General features: G+C 33.3%; 1 protein-coding gene across 2 annotated transcripts in view; it reads right to left on the bottom strand.

Moving 5' to 3' along the window:
- Positions 1 to 770: 770 nt before the first annotated feature.
- Positions 771 to 16,581, bottom strand: part of LOC120420072 (palmitoyltransferase ZDHHC20-B) — a 34,521-nt gene continuing 18,710 nt past the window's right edge. The window contains exons 4-6 of one of the 2 annotated variants that reach the window (XM_039582995.2): positions 16,414 to 16,537; positions 16,228 to 16,357; positions 771 to 2,302 (exon numbers count right to left, since the gene is read on the bottom strand). In XM_039582995.2, coding sequence (XP_039438929.1) covers positions 2,047 to 2,302; positions 16,228 to 16,357; positions 16,414 to 16,537 — 510 coding nt within the window. In that variant the 3' untranslated portion in view covers positions 771 to 2,046. Of the gene's footprint in view, positions 2,303 to 9,621; positions 10,160 to 16,227; positions 16,358 to 16,413; positions 16,538 to 16,581 lie in introns of those variants that run through there. The other variant, XM_039582994.2, reaches the window with a different exon arrangement.

Below are 16,581 nucleotides of genomic sequence, written 5' to 3'. Positions count from 1 at the left end.
TCTTTCTCTCGTTTTTCGTCTCTCTATCTCTCTCTCTCTCTCTCTCTCTCTCTCTCTTCCTTGTGTTTGCTGCGTGGTGGCAGAAGTCTAATTCGATCATGGGGGAGATGATCGGAATCTCGGTAGAATGTCAAACGACCGTTCTCCGAGCGAATGTATTTCTAGAGGAAAGTCAATGACTGTGTGAGTGACTTTGCGTAGCACTCATTCGTTTGTTTGTGAAAATGAAACGAACGAAAGCAGAATATCAGAATCAGTCACCTATCACAAAAAAGTGAATTTGAAAGAATAATAAAAAAAATCAAATAATAACACTCAAATTAAATTGAAATTCGATCTAAAGCTTTGAATGCCAGCCGGAAAATTTTAATCTTGTCATTCCAAACCGTAGTATTTGGATTATTTCTGATGTAAACGTTATGAATTAAATAAAGTGCCAAGAAATAATTTCTTTCATAATTCTGTCAGTAAAAATCACACTCCGTAAGATATTTCCAAACCTTTTTTTTTATTCTATCGTAAATGTTCATCTCTAAAGCATCTATCACTGTTTTTTCTTGCATTAATGTTTGTGACCTCTCTCGCGAAGTCCGTTTCCCCTTTATGTTATTATTTTATCACTTATGCCCTAGTAAGGAATACGTTACTCTGAATATTGTATAATAACACGATCCAACACTTTTATTTCCGTTCATCTTTTCGCTACATTTATATCAATTGATTACTCTACTATTGTTACTTTAGCTGCAGATTTTTTTTCACTATGCAGCTGCATGCTATTCGTACCTAGAGAAACACTTCTGTTCCTAATTAATTACTGGTTTCACTACTCCGAAACTGCTGTCTACAAATCTGTGTTTGCCGCGCACGGCCAATCAGTCTGTTTGTAACACTTTGCGTTTTCCTTATTGCAATCGCTCAAATTTATTATTATTATTTTACTCTGATTGTTGTTCAAGCGATCAGAAACCGGGCGCACAACAAAATACTTTCCTGTTAACTAATCATTATTGGCAAAATCGCGATTGTATTCGTTACGACGAAAAATAAAACACAAATTAAACGTTAAAAACACAAATTAAAAATGCATCGACGAGGTATTTGGAGGTGTTCGGCTTAAAACGGAACTACGTACGGCGCAAACTGTTATTGCAAGATGTCACCTTTTTGTTTGGTGTTTTTTTTAATTATAATAATTTTAAAATTAAACCTAACTGCTAAAACGTACTTTCCTGGAACGGTTCACAGCTTGTGTACAGACAAATTGACGAAAGGTAAAATGAAAATTATTTTGAGTAGAAAAAATAATTAGCTTTTGCAATGGGTGAAGCTTGGCTTAGAAGCTTGCAAATGGGAGGAGCCTAAACAATCAAAATATGTCATCGCCTGCGATTTTTTTTTTATTATGTGTGCATTTATGTTGCTTTCAGACGCATTGCAATCATTTTAAAATAGTTGGAGCTTTGCTTAAAATTATATATAAAGAAGGTTTTTCAGGAATCAAAAAATTGAAAAAAGGCGGGGCCAAAGAAGTCAAGACATTGCAGTGGGCGGAGCCTAAACTTCATTAGCTTAAAAAATGGGATTTTAAAAACATTTTAATTGGCTGTGGATGCAATTTTTAAGAAGTTTCTTTTTACAGAATGATGTTGCAAATATTGCGAATTTTCAATTGTTATAAAATTTCTTCAAAAAGCGGATCTGCTTCACAAAAAAAGGCGGAGTCTAGACCATAAAAATAATATATTGCAATTTCAGCTACAAGAACATAAAATAAGTAGTTTTTAAAAGAAGTTTAAATTACTCAAGTTTAAAATAGGCGGAGCTATGGTCTGAAACTAGGAGGAGCTAAAACTGCCAAAGGTGAAAATAGGCGGAGCTTAAGACCAATTAGGAATTTTGAAGAATAGGTTTTGCCTAATCTAAAAACATGTATTACGTCAATTTGTCCGTCCTTCCCAGAACCTCAAGGAATGTTTCTTTCACATCACAATGCACACCGGAAAACAAAACTTACCGGCTTTAAGTAGACGTCCCGCCCGCCCATCAGTGTAGCAGGTTCGCCGAGTGGCTGAAAACCGTCGTCTCGTACTCGTTGTCCTCGTCGTCGTCGTCGTCGCCCCCTTCTTCGTTCACGTGCAAAATCGTGCTGCGATTGTTGGCGTGATGATAATGGTTATTCCTGTGCTGACCTCCATTCCGGCCTCCCATGTGGCCGTTGGAGGGCGCCAGCTCGCCACTGAGTAACGATTCCGCGTCCTCGTCGTAGCAGCGAACCGGATAGCTCACTCCGTCACCGACGCTGAAAGTTTAGAAGATGTTTTGTTTGTGAAAATTTAATTTTTATTCAGAACATATCGTAAAAAACGATAAATTTGAGTAAAGAATCCCATTTTTATCAACTTAAATTTTATTTTTTCATCAAAATCCATTTTTTGTTGTTACCTCTAACTACTAATTTGTATAAAGATTTCTTGTGCTAATAGTTACGATTCTGACGATCTTACAACAAGCTAACGGCTAGGAAAATTGTTAGATTTAACAGTAGGTCTCCTGCATTACCCAGTAGGAATTGTAGCAGAACTATTAGTAGTTGTGAGATAGTAACAGTTTTAATAATATCAACATTTGTTTATTGTTATCCATTGTTTAGTTTGTAGTTTCTGCTTTGTTAGAAAGTTGAATAGATTGTATCGCGAGTTGATGATGGAGTTTTGTTTTCTGTTGGTTTGATATTTTTTTCCTGAAATATTTTCATTATTTTTGCTTTAGGCAAAACCTATATTTCTTAAATAAATTGAATAAGTCTCAACTTGAAATTCAGTACGGCTACACGACTATTTCAAAATTTAGGACAAGTATGTTTGTGTCTATAGCACCTTATGTTTCAGTAAATTGGAAAAGGTAAGAGATGCGAACTTCGGTTTGGTGCTGCTGCGCGCAAAATAAACAAGGTAATCGGTTTTTTATCCTGTTCGGTTTTTAGCATGCCAAACAGGATTTCTGAACAAAAATATTTAATTAAAAAAAAAATGCAGCTAAAACCGTTTTTGGTCTAATTTGGCATAATAAAAAACCACCAGCCTTACAAATTTTTAAATCAAAAGATTTTGTAATTTTTGAAAATTTCCGATGTTTAGTATCGCCAACATTTTTTTTTTCGCGAAAATGTTTGTTTTCGTCAAATCATACATTTTTTGAAAACGAATGATTGCAACACAACTGAACTAGTGAAAAAGGCCTTTTAAAACATTGTTTGCTTTCAAATGTTAAAACTATGGCTTGTTTTTTTTCAATTTTTATATTTTTTGCTCCCCCTAAAAACTTTGCAAAATACACTGAAACCCCGATGGTTTGACACCAACTGTTGTTAAACGAACGGGATCACTTTTAAGTTTGACACCCCTTTTACGCGGAGTTCACACACACTAGTAGGGCTAGTGATTTTTCGCGATTTCGCGGAAGCCGCGTAATCCGTGAAATTTGCCCCTGGCCGTGAAATTTAGTACATACCGTGAAATTTTAAATTATTATTAGAAAAAATGATTTTTTTTGTAATCGTTCACTTAACAAGTTGCCAAATATTAAAAAATGCAAGGCAAATTGAGAACAGAAAAATTTGTTCATTTCAATAATCTTCAATGTAAATACAGATTCATTGCAAATTTCCAGCAACATTTCTTGAATTTGCTAAATTAAAAAAGAATGTAAAAAAATATTCAAAACTACAGTAAAAGAAAAAAAAATCAGTTGTATTATTTCTTAATCATTGTAAATTTAATAAATATATGGTTGAGCAAGTAAGTGAGATAAATGAGAAAAAGATTTGCTTATATTTTGATTACAAATGAAGTTTTTTCGTCAATTGGTTTCAAATACAATACATACTGAAATAGCATTTTGTATGGTAACATAATTTTCTGCAATTTATTAGTAATTGGAAAAAATACTACAAATGAAATTGACCTAACTTTTGTTGGAATGCAAAAATTCTCTTTTGCTGAAATTTATGAAAATAAAAATAAATAATAATTTTTCCTTCTCCTGCATAGAAAAAAAAAATGTAAATTTGGAAGCTGTAATTTTGGAAGGTTGAATATTACCTCTTCTATGATGTAATTTTGTCTCAATAAAGACTGAAAAAGTGACATTACACCAGAAAAGTGGTATAATCAGATGTAAAATTACACCTTTTTTCTGACATAAAAGATGTACCCCTTCCCAGATGTAAAATTACCATAGTTTTTTTTTTCTGTGTGGCAAATCCATTGTTAGAATAGTACAAATCATAGTTGAAAGGTACTCTAAATTTCTATAAGGTTATAAGAATTACGAAATTGTGAATTGATTATTTACTAATAAAAACTAATTGAATTGAATTATGAAAATAAACAAAATTTGTATAATATTTATTTTGCTGATTCTACTTTTAAGATTTGCTTCGTTTAAGAGATATTTGAGCAAAATCAATTTCAAAAATTTCAGTCAAATTTAAAAAGCTGCATAATTTCAAAAAAATTAAGCAAAATATTTTTTTTCGTACATAAATATATTTTTATTTGTATCTTGAACAACTGCTCACCTTTCAGACACTTTGCTGTTCATAATTATACCTAAACAGATCATTTTTATGTTTATTTTAAGCAGATTTTAGAGTGCCGTGAAATTGCCGTGAAATCCATGGTTTCAAAAACTAACACGCCGCGTAATTTCGATTTTTTTGCCGTGAAAAATCACTAGCCCTACACACTACCAAACGTTTGTTTTGATAGTGTACGTGAGCGCCGTGTATAAAGTGACAGTTTGTCACTTTTTAGTTTGACTTTGACCAACCAACGGGGTGGAAACTAAAAAAGTGCCAAACGAAAAAGTGACCCACCACCGGAGGCTGAGTGTATTTGCATTGGCCTTATAGCAAAAAAATAAAAAAAATGATTTGACAAGACAACATTTTTTGATGGATCAACTATGGTCCCCTTGGAACGAGCTGTCAAGTAGGATCTTTTCTGTCAATAAGGGCCGCAAAGTAAATTTTATAAATTTATTTAAAAATCCATTTCAAATCCTTTGTGGTCGAACAAAGTGTCATTGTACGCAGAAAAATAAGCTTTATCGTTGTGAACAATAATATCACCAATTTAAGCGTAATTTTAGGACCCAATTCTCAAGATTTTTTTTTTAATTTTATTACATTTTTGTGGATTTTCTAATCGGTTTGGTGTAGGTTTTAATTGGAACGGAAAAAAATCCTGATTTTTTAATTCTGATTACTGAAAGTAGAATTCCCAAAAAAAAAGTATTTTTAATTTTCGAACATTTGTTATACATGTTTTAGGTGCAAAATCTGGTAACGGTTCCAAAAATACTGTCAAATTTTATGAGCATGAGCATGAGAGACCACCCATGGTTGCCCTCCGTTGCTGAACAGAACCGTAATATCCTTTCAGCACTACTGATCATAGGCTTCGACTATCAAGTGGTGTTTCCCTTATCAACAGCATGTATGAATGCGCCAAAAAGATAAAACACCACAATTGCCAAAACTAGATCAGTTGCGAATAGGTAACAGTCATTGGCCACCAGCGGCGCCCGCCATGTCAGTTTGTAGATCTCGATTTTTAAGGGACGGGAATGTTAGTTAGCGCAGGTTGCTACTAGCGCCAGGAACCTGAAAATGTGTTAGTAGGATAGGGTGTTTGGTCAGGATTCATCATAGAAGATGACGATGCGACATAAACTCATAGTGTTTGTTGAACGGTATTATGTATTATTCTCAAGGCAAGCAATCGGATGCTGCGGATGAGACATTTCCCGTTTATCGGTTGTTAAATTTTATATGAAATGGTTTAATCTTAGACAGCCGGCTGTGGAAAGATAAAACCCAGATCTTTTGTAATTAAAGAATGAAGAATTTAACAGTCTGACTTTTAAATTGAGATGTTTTTACGAGTTTTAAATGATTAATGTTTAGAGAGGTACTGATTTATGAAGTGAACGACGAGCTGAAATGGTATCCTAAGGTTTTGTTGTTGTTGCACACCGACGACGAACGCGAAAAATCCTGCGACCCAGCAGAAAGGCATCGCAAATTGAACTCCCAAAAATACTGTCAAACTTTATTTCTAAAAATATGTTTATATGCTGTTTCTTGTAAGATGCTGAACATTTTTAAAAAGGTATTTAAAATACCTGAGCCCAAAACGCTAAATATGCGAAAAAAAAAAAACCAAAAAAGAAGATCTTTGCAACCCTATCAAAAGTTATGAGAACTTAAGTGTTATTTAAAAACTTTTTGAAGGCAGGATGTAAGACATTTTGATGAAAATATTGTCCGGATCTACCATGCAACCCATCGTTGGATGGATAATGGATAGACCTTTCCAACGCGTTCAAATTTTGAAGATTTGATAACCAGGTTTCCAACGCGTTCAAATTTTGAAGATTTGATAACCAGGGTTGTTACGGGAGAGTCGAAAAAAAATCCGCACCAAATCCGCGCCGTCCTAAAATCCGAAACCGCGTGAAATCCACGCCATGTAAAAAAATATCGCGACCAACATTTTAGATATTTTATTTTTTAATGAAGAAAAACTAATTCAGGAAGTATTTGATTAAAAAAACTCGTTTTATGTTTAAAGGCTCCAAAAGAATGAAATTAATAAATCCATTTTAAAAAAAATATCAAGAGACGGTCAAGGCATGGGTCATGAAAAAAAAATTCTTCAAAATAGAAAATACAATATTTAAAAACCAAAAAAAATAACTTCAAAAATATAACCTCAAAATTAAATCAAAACCTAAAATTATAATATGATAAATATTCAAATTTCGAAAGTCTAAATATTCAAAATCTAAGAATTTTTATACAGTTTTTAATCAAAAATCCCCGCTAAAATTTCACTCCGAAAGAAATTTAATTTCTGATATTTAAAATAATGTCTTCTCATAATTTCAAAATCTCTTCAAAAATTGTGGAATTCAAGAATTTAAGAACTAAAAGTTTTAAAATAAAAACATTTAAGAATTTACGAATTTAAGAATTTAAGAATCTAAGAATCTAAGAACCTAAGAATCTAAGAATCTAAGAATCTAAGAATTTAAAAATTAAAGAATTTAAGAATTTAAGAATTTAAGAATTTAAGAATTTAAGAATTTAAGAATTTAAGAATTTAAGAATTTAAGAATTTAAGAATTTAAGAATTTAAGAATTTAAGAATTTAAGAATTTAAGAATTTAAGAATTTAAGAATTTAAGAATTTAAGAATTTAAGAATTTAAGAATTTAAGAATTTAAGAATTTAAGAATTTAAGAATTTAAGAATTTAAGAATTTAAGAATTTATGAATTTAAGAATTTAAGAATTTAAGAATTTAAGAATTTAAGAATTTAAGAATTTAAGAATTTAAGAATTTAAGAATTTAAGAATTTAAGAATTTAAGAATTTAAGCATTTAAGAATTTAAGAATTTAAGAATTTAAGAATTTAAGAATTTAAGAATTTAAGAATTTAAGAATTTAAGAATTTAAGAATTTAAGAATTTAAGAATTTAAGAATTTAAGAATTTAAGAATTTAAGAATTTAAGAATTTAAGAATTTAAGAATTTAAGAATTTAAGAATTTAAGAATTTAAGAATTTAAGAATTTAAGAATTTAAGAATTTAAGAATTTAAGAATTTAAGAATTTAAGAATTTAAGAATTTAAGAATTTAAGAATTTAAGAATTTAAGAATTTAAGAATTTAAGAATTTAAGAATTTAAGAATTTAAGAATTTAAGAATTTAAGAATTTAAGAATTTAAGAATTTAAGAATTTAAGAATTTAAGAATTTAAGAATTTAAGAATTTAAGAATTTAAGAATTTAAGAATTTAAGATTACCCAAATTTTTGGTATTTTGAATTTCAGATTGCTAAAATTTTTAATTTCGAAATTTCAGATTTTTTAAATTACGATTTTAGAAATTTCGAAGAAAAATTATATGTATTTTGATTTTTTTTGTTATAATAAAAACTATCAAAACAATTTTCTTTTCGAATGTTTAAAATTCTGAATCTTTGAATTTGGAATGTTCTGATCTTTTTATTTTCGCCAAAAATGTTTAAATTTAGAAAAAAAATATTTTTGCCGATTAAATTACATTCCAAAATTCGAAAGTGGAAGCCACCTTCTGTTACGTCCAATCAAGCTCATATTTGGCGCCCACCAGAACAAGCCCCAATAATAGTTTTTGTTACACATTCGAATGTCTATATCAGCGGGAAAAGTTTTAAATCTTTGATTTACAAAATTAAAAATTGAATAAATCCAGTATAAAATTAAAAATAAATAAGGTTAAAAATCATTACTCAAAACTCAAAAGAAATTAAATATTCAGAGCCAGAGATGTTAAGAAATGACAAGAAACATATAAAAAATAATTTCTACATAATCTTCATCTTCATTTTTCGACGTTTCGTACTAAGAAAATACAAACAAACATTTTCAGAAGAAAATTCAATTAATAAAAATTATGAAATTCTTGCACTCAAAGGAAAAAACAAATTATCGTAATTCCTGATAATATTTTTCTTAATAACTTGAAAGTAATTCTATATATCTCAATTGATTTATTTATCAAAATTGCCATCCGCGCGAAATCCGCGCCTGAGCAAAATTAGCCAGCAAATCCGCGCCAGATCCGCGCTATCCGCGCGAAACGCGCCATCCACGCGATCCGCGCCGTTCGTAACAACCCTGGATAACCCTATCTAAAATTTTGAGCACTTAAGTATTATTAGACACTGTTAAGAAACTGAGTCTCAGATATTTGATAAAAATATTGTCGTTGGAACGTTTTTTACAGAAAGATTGAAGGTCTGAAAACTCTATCAAAAAAAATAGTAATAAGTTCAACTGAATGAATATGAGGAAGGCACCAACCACCTAATGGTTTTGTTACCAGCGATATCTCGGAAACAATTAGTTTGATTAAATAAACTTTTGAGAAATTTGTTGCTCTTTTCAATGAAAATAATATCGGATGATAAATGTTCAACGAAGCTTAGGACGAAATTAGGACATATTAAGTAACGATGAATTGTCTACTGGTTTTGGTAATGAAACATGTAAACTTAAAGCTTTAGGGCTTAAAATAAGCTAAAGATTCAACAAACAAACCAAACATATTTTGAGTAAGTATTATTAAAACCGTTTTCCATTCCACTGAAACATGAAGTAATTTGATAAATGATAAATTGCGTAGTCTTACTTTTTTTTTTTATCTTGGTAAGATCTAGTTTTTTTTAATACTTGATCAAATTAAAATTTTGATGCTAAAAATTCGAAGATGGTTATAAAAAAAGGGGTTTCTAAACTAAACGATAGTCAATTGCTAGAATACTGCTGAGAACATTTATAATGATAGTTCAAATTCCATTCTTTTTCTATTCAATTAACGATTGAAACTTCAGTTACACCTATAATAGAACGGTACGTATATCCTAACATTTTAAAGCATCTTGTACGTGATTGATTGATTTGCACACACAGTTGGTAGATTTTTGGCCACATAGTCATGTCGGGACATCGAGGCCGCCAGCACAAAGTGCAACTCAGCAAATTGTCATTGCAAAAAGGAAAGAAAAATTCTCTTCTACGCCAATTCTTACTCTCAGATACTAAGTCGTAACCCTAGAGGAACACTTAAGCTTAAGCCGGTACAGAAATCGCAATTCTCGTTGAAACGGAAACCAAATCGATGAAGCTCTCTCTCGCCAAACAAGGTTCTTTCCCCTCTCTCTTCCCCCTCGTTCACACAATATCCTCCGGACGCCGCCTTCCCCCCGCCGCATCCCCATTCGGAACGGTTCCATTGTGGCGCACCGGCGGAACCACCGGAGCCTGCACATTATCGTACAGATGGTGGTGGTGATTGTGGTTGTACTTGTGCTCGTTCACCGTTTCCAGCTTGGAGGTCGTCGTCGTCGTAAAGTCCTCGCCATCATCATCGTTGCCGTCGTCGTCGTTGTGGTTTCGGCGGCCAGCAGCGGAAATGGGCGGAGGCAGCTGTAGCTGCTGCTGGTGGTGGTGGGACGGGGACATTACCAACGTGGTCATCCCCGGGGGTGGTGTGGATGCTGCCAGGTGGGACGCATGAACCGGATAGACCATGCCATCCCCGAGGCTACAAGTAAATCGAATGGGAAGAGAGGCAGAGAGAGAGAGAGAAAAAAAAGGATACGTTCAGGTTCTGGTCTCTTGTTTGGTTCGAATTTAAGTTTGTTTAAAAGGATACGAGGGGGATTCACTTCCAAAAACGTTGCAAAGTAATGGAATGATTTGTAAATGGGAAATGGATTGTGCAAAACCGGTGTGTGTTAGAGATCACTCAAAACGTGTGAGAGCAGCGAATGCGTTAGAGAATGTAAGTAGCAGTTCCATGATTTCTTTCCAAATTCTAAATGTTAGACTTTTGTTAAAAAGTATGGAATAAAGTTTAACACACAATGTACAAAGTTCAATTGCACAAGAAACATATGTAAATTTACACATTTTTTGAGATTATATTACACATTTTTAAACAAAATCTGTCCACATTCCATGATTTTTCATACTGTTCATAGTTTACATTTTTAAAATGTTGTTTAAACTTTTCTTTGGGTTACGACTCAGTCACTGTTAATAAACAATAATTTATTCAACTCTTTTTCTATGTGTTGTGTTTAATGCGATGGCAAATAATTTACATTATGTTGCTGGTAAAAAATATAACCTACATAGGGAATCGAAATGTACTGGGAGTAATTGCAAACACCCAAAGTCATTCAAATTTAAGGTTGAAAAACTTGTAGTTTTTCTTTCGAGCTGGCACTTTTCTTATACCGAACAAGCACAAACATGACATAAACTACCAGATTATTATCAACAACAGTTTTACAATACTTGTAATTGTTATAAGTCTCGTTTTTTTGCCAAAACTATTTTAAATTGATTCCAACCTTGTTCTTGCATGATCTTGTTGCTCGATTGGAACCCCGATTTGACAGTTCGATTGGAACCCTGAGAGTGACATTTCGAGCCAAACATTTCATTAGGGCACAAAACCAAAACGTAAACATTCGGGATTATTCCACCATTCCATTCATTAGTACACTCTCTTCATGCCCTCCAAGAATCAGATTGATAACAAACAATGTCCTATTGAAAAAATCAAAAACACAAAAGGGCACATAACCATGTTCACTGCAAACCAAAAAAAAAGTTCAAATGTGCCCTTTTATTTTTCGTTAGGTTCTCGTACTTGAGGAACTTTTTGTGTTACAGTCGACTCTCTGGTTGTCAATATCCAAGGGACCGTCGAGGAAGAGGATCATCAGTTTACAGAACGATGCAAAATGAAGACTCGATTGAAAATATGTTTTTCTTGGTACCCAGCTATGGGTGAGAATCATGGCAACGTCCAGCAAACAAAACAAACCAATGTCAGACACCCTTCAAAGCTTCGTTTCGCAAAGAAAAATGTCTATGCAAGCCATGAGATAGTGAAATTATTGACAACCGGAAGAGATTTTTAAAGCAAACAGAATCCAAGGGACCGTCGAGGAAGAGATCCTTCAAGCAAGAGAAAATATCGAGGAATAAAGCCAATCGAAGTATGCAGTTTGAAGGGACTGAAGAATTCATCGATAGATGGAGCAATATTGATATCGAGAAGATCGACAGCCAGAGAGTCGACTGTATAAAGTGAACTTTGCATACATTCTAAACACTTATTCACTTAAAAAAAAATTTGGTTTACTTTTCACGAAGGATTTCTGCAGAGAAAAACTTCGTAAAAAACCATATTTAATACGGTCCCGTAGCTGCTGTTCAGTACACTTTTGAAGGATTTTTATGTTTCACATATCTTATCTACACTATTTCTACTGAATTCCTCATTATTTCTAACTAAACAAAAGGGCCCGTAAAAACAAACAATCCGCTGGCAGCGCTTTAGTGCCCTTTCAGCTCCCTTCGAAATTGCATTTAGAAAGGGCCCATTATGAACAACAGTTGAAAAGTTAAAAGGGCCCAATCACGATTTTTTTTTAAATTATGAGTTTTATTGCGAAAATCAACAAAAATTAAGAAGCATTTAAGCAGAGTTGAGGATAATGATGTGTTTTATCGTATCATCAGTAAAAATACCATCAGTCAAGTTTCTTTTTTAAATAGGAATTGAAACAAGTTGTCCACTTTTTGCAAGCGATTTTCTCGAATCGCGGTTTTTGGTTTTGTGCCCTAATGAAATGTTTGGCTCGATTTCGCCTCTCCATATCCAGGTTTTTAAGCGAAGATGGCGCTCGAATGGTGAACGCCCGAAATGTCAAAATCGCGCAGTAGCACCAACATTAGAAAAAAAATATGGCTGTCATGCCATGGCACACTTGTTACGTAATGTTGGTACCACTGTGTGATTTTGACATTTCGGGCGTTCACCATTCGAACGCCATCTTCGCTTAAAAACCTCGGCTCTCTAGTATAAAATCTCTCAAAGTAGCAACAGCAGCAGAAATTGCTTTAATTTCTCAATCAAAAACGTTACTTACTTACGTTACGTTACTTTTTTTTTATCTATTTTTAATCTATTGTACTCATTCTAAAAGTTTTTTTGATTACATAATTTTTATCAAAATATCGATGATCCGGATTAAAAGGTGTATAATAAACATTAATGTGGTCATAACTTTTGATAGGGTCAAAAGCATAATGGATCCGGGCAGTGTTACTTCAACAACAAATCTGAGATCCGGCCATAAAAAAGAATATAAATAACACTTAGGGTATTTGTCCCTATTTTGGGCCTACAAAGCCGAGCGCACTTTTTATTTGATGTATTCTCAAAGCCTGCTATAGGCAGCAGCCTTGCTTGTATTACATGAACAAGTTGGTTTTTTTAATGGTAATGCTCTTACTTAATCACATTTTTGACGAAAATACTTTATATTTCTGTATAAGCCCTATTTTGGGGATATTGCTTCTAGCATACGACCTTCTTTGTGCATATTTTTGGCCTACCTTCTGATGGGTTGAAATCTCGAAGCACGTGGCGATTTTTTTTTTTGATGTACGGTTCAGCCCCAGCTCGTACAGTACAGCCGCACAAATTCGGTCGACAAACATGGTCAATCATTGTGATGTTTTAAGTCACAAATCACCATTAGAACGATTGATTTCACTTGCATTACGTGCATAATTAGCTTGGACATGATTTATATCATTCTTCACGAGTTTTAAACATAACTAGCCCGTAATATGCAAGAAACACTGTAACTTGTGAAAAGCGCACACACACTGTCACAATTTGTAAAAGTGTCAAATGGACTGAATATAGAGCCATTCTCTCCGAAATGGACGAAGTATTTAATTAGTTATTTTATTGATTTGGTGGCAGTTTGGTGATTGTTTTTGCACTGGGATTGTGCAACCCACCAAAAAAACATATTGCCGGTTATTGGAGATTCGGGGGACGGCTTTCATTCGTGTGCTGAGCGATGAAAGCCGTGACGCTGAGTGTCAACAAGCGGTATGCAGGTAGCAATTTGCCAAGAAAAAAGTGAAGTATCATTATCAAGTGGCAGATTCCTGCCAGATTTGGTGAAATGCTCAATTTCGTTGAATTAAGTTTGGTAGACCCAAAATAGGTACTAGACCCATAATAGGGACAAATACCCTAAATGCTTTCAACTTTTGATAAGGTGGTCAGATCTTCAATGTTGTGAACTTGTTGGAAAGGTCATTTCATTGCTTTCTGTAAAAGAAAAACATAACGATTTTTCTTGCAAAAATCTCCCGTTTTGAAACTTCCGGACTTGAGTCAAAATCATTGTGTTGGCTGAGCAATTCCAGCCCAAAACGGGAAATTTTTAGGTAGAGTAGAGAGGGGCAAAGCTGCGCACCTATAGGCAATCGTTTTGTCACCGGTGACCATACAACATTTTTGATCCGTTGTATATACCAAATGGTACCCTTGTCCATGGCCTTCAAAACGTAGTACTAGGATTTACCACAAATCGCTTATATCTCGAGAACCAGGCAATTTCTCTAAAAAAATGAAGTGCACAACTTTGCCTAGTAGGCAGTAAAACTATGTTTTAGTGATTTTGAATCAATTTTATCAGAAATAAAAGTTATCCAATGTGTTTGAATTTTTTTCATACAAAAATGTATGGAAATTTTAGTGCGCACCTTTGCCCCGCAAATTTCTTTTTAGGAAAAATGATGGTAAAAAATAAGAAGAAGAGGAATTTCAAAAAATCTTTAAGGGATAGCAAGGTAATTGGCTAGGCTAAACACTAGTTAAATGGTTACAAAGATTTCGAACCTGAAGTTTTGTAAACCTTATTTTGTTAACATCAAATATTAGGTCAAAATGGCCCAAAAGTAACTTTTCCCAATAACTTTTACAAACTTTATTATTTCACTTTTGTTTTTTGTAAATACATAAAATTTATAATTTAAATATAGCTGTATCTCGAAGCCGTTGCATCGTATCAAAGAGTTGTCAAGGACAAACTTGTAGGAAATTTGACGGGCTTTCCGAAAACAATAAACTGAAAGAAAAAAACTCGCGACTTTTATGGGTTTTTTTTATTTTCAAGTTTAAAAGTCAAATTTGAAGGTTACCCCACGATTTTTTTTCGTTAAATTTGTTTATGAGAAAAAAAAGGTTTTACAAAAAGACTCACAAAAAATGCAGGATGGAACGAATCACTTAAAAAAAAACAAAAATCATTTACTGAAAATGTTATTTTTTTTAAAGTGCTCTTAACGTAAAAAAAATCCAAAACTGAATACGGGAATCGATTTTCCAGACAATTTTACATAAAAGTCTCCATGTTGACCATTATCCTATGTCCAATCCTTAAAAAATAGGGTTTTTATGGCCATTTCTATATAACATACTTGATTTTTCCGTCTCGTAAATATTTATACCGGAAAGCTCGTCTAATTTCCCATAAGTTTGCCTTTGACAGCATTTCAATTGGATGTATGGAATTACAGATATAAGCTAATTACATTGCTCATAACTGAAAACAGAATATTTATTTCGGTGTAGTTCAGTGGATGGTAGTAACCTGAATAGTAAATTAGCTTAAATCATCAAAAAACGCGTTATTTTGAAAAGTGAACGAAAACAAACTTATGGGAAATTGGACAAGCTTTCCGGTAAAAATATTTTCGAAACTGAAAAATCAAGTCTGTTATATTAAAACTGCCAAAAACCATTAAAAAGCCTATTTTTTCAACATTTTTATTTTTAAAATGCTGTAACTTCACAAGGACTGGACTTAGGACAGCGGTCATTATGGAGACTTTTATGTAAAATTGTTTGGAGAATTGATTCCCGTATTCAGTTTTCGAAAATATTGACGTTTAGAGCACTATTCAAAAAAAGTGTTAGTAAATGATTTTTTATTTTTTTGGGAAAGTTGCGCCATCCTATACACAAAAATTTTGAACAAAAAAATGGTGGGCTCGCCTTCAAATTTAACTTTTAAACTTAAAAATCAAAACATCTCATAAAATTGGCATGTTTTTTTGTTTCAGTGTATTTTTTTTCGGAAAGCCCGTCAAATTTCCTACAAGTTTGTCTTTGATAACTTTTTGTACCGATGCAACGGCTTCGAGGTACAGCAATATTTAAATTCCGGATTACAAAAATATTGCAAACACTTACGCCCTTCTCAAATGTTATTATCGAGTGAAACTGGCTCCATATACATAAAAATTTCTAACATAAGCGTAGGATTACATGTCTACAAAGATTCATTGAAATCGGAGAGGGCCGGTACATTCGATTCCCTATTTGACATGGAATTGCTCAGCATAACTTTTGAAGGACTTAAATTATCTTGATAATTTTCAATAGCGACTTAACGGACTCCAAGACAGATCGAGTGAGTCAAAACGGACAAAATTGGTTCAGCCAGTCCCGAGATAATCGAGTGCAATTATTTTGATCAATATTCCAAACAAAGCCGTAAGTATGTATTTACAATGACAAAGATTTCGTCTTGAATATTAAATTGGTGAAGGCTCAATTTGCTTTTTCATGGAAAAAGATTCTGTACAAATGTTAGAGTTGCTTTAGGTGTTTTATTTTTTCAACGTAACCCGTTAATTTCAAAGTACCAAAACACACCACGCCATCGAAAATTAGAAAACCACTCAAAAAACAAAACAGATAAATACAAAATTGCCTTCACTCACCTGGTGTACACCGGCACGAACCACAGCTTCCTGTTGTCCCCAAACACCTCCTGGAAGTTGTTCATCTTGCCGAGGCTGAATCCGTTCTTATCCGGTCCACCGTACCGGAAGATTGGCGTGCGGAATGATTCTAAAAATGGACCAACTTTAGTACAATTGGGAGAGAATTTTGAAGTAAACATTTACCAAGGGTTGTCCTGTTCAGCAACACCAGGTAGACGTGATAGCCAAACAGGCTAACCAAACTGATGGCGAACATGAGCGACACGAAGAACAGAAACAGAATGTGGAACCGACCGTCGATTTTGCCCTAAAAAAGAAGGTTGTTAAAATATCCAGGCACTAAACGCTTCC

The sequence above is a fragment of the Culex pipiens genome, chromosome 3, assembly GCF_016801865.2.
Source record: "Culex pipiens pallens isolate TS chromosome 3, TS_CPP_V2, whole genome shotgun sequence".
NCBI classification, from domain to species: domain Eukaryota; kingdom Metazoa; phylum Arthropoda; class Insecta; order Diptera; family Culicidae; genus Culex; species Culex pipiens.
This window is presented reverse-complemented; position numbering and strand designations above follow the sequence as displayed.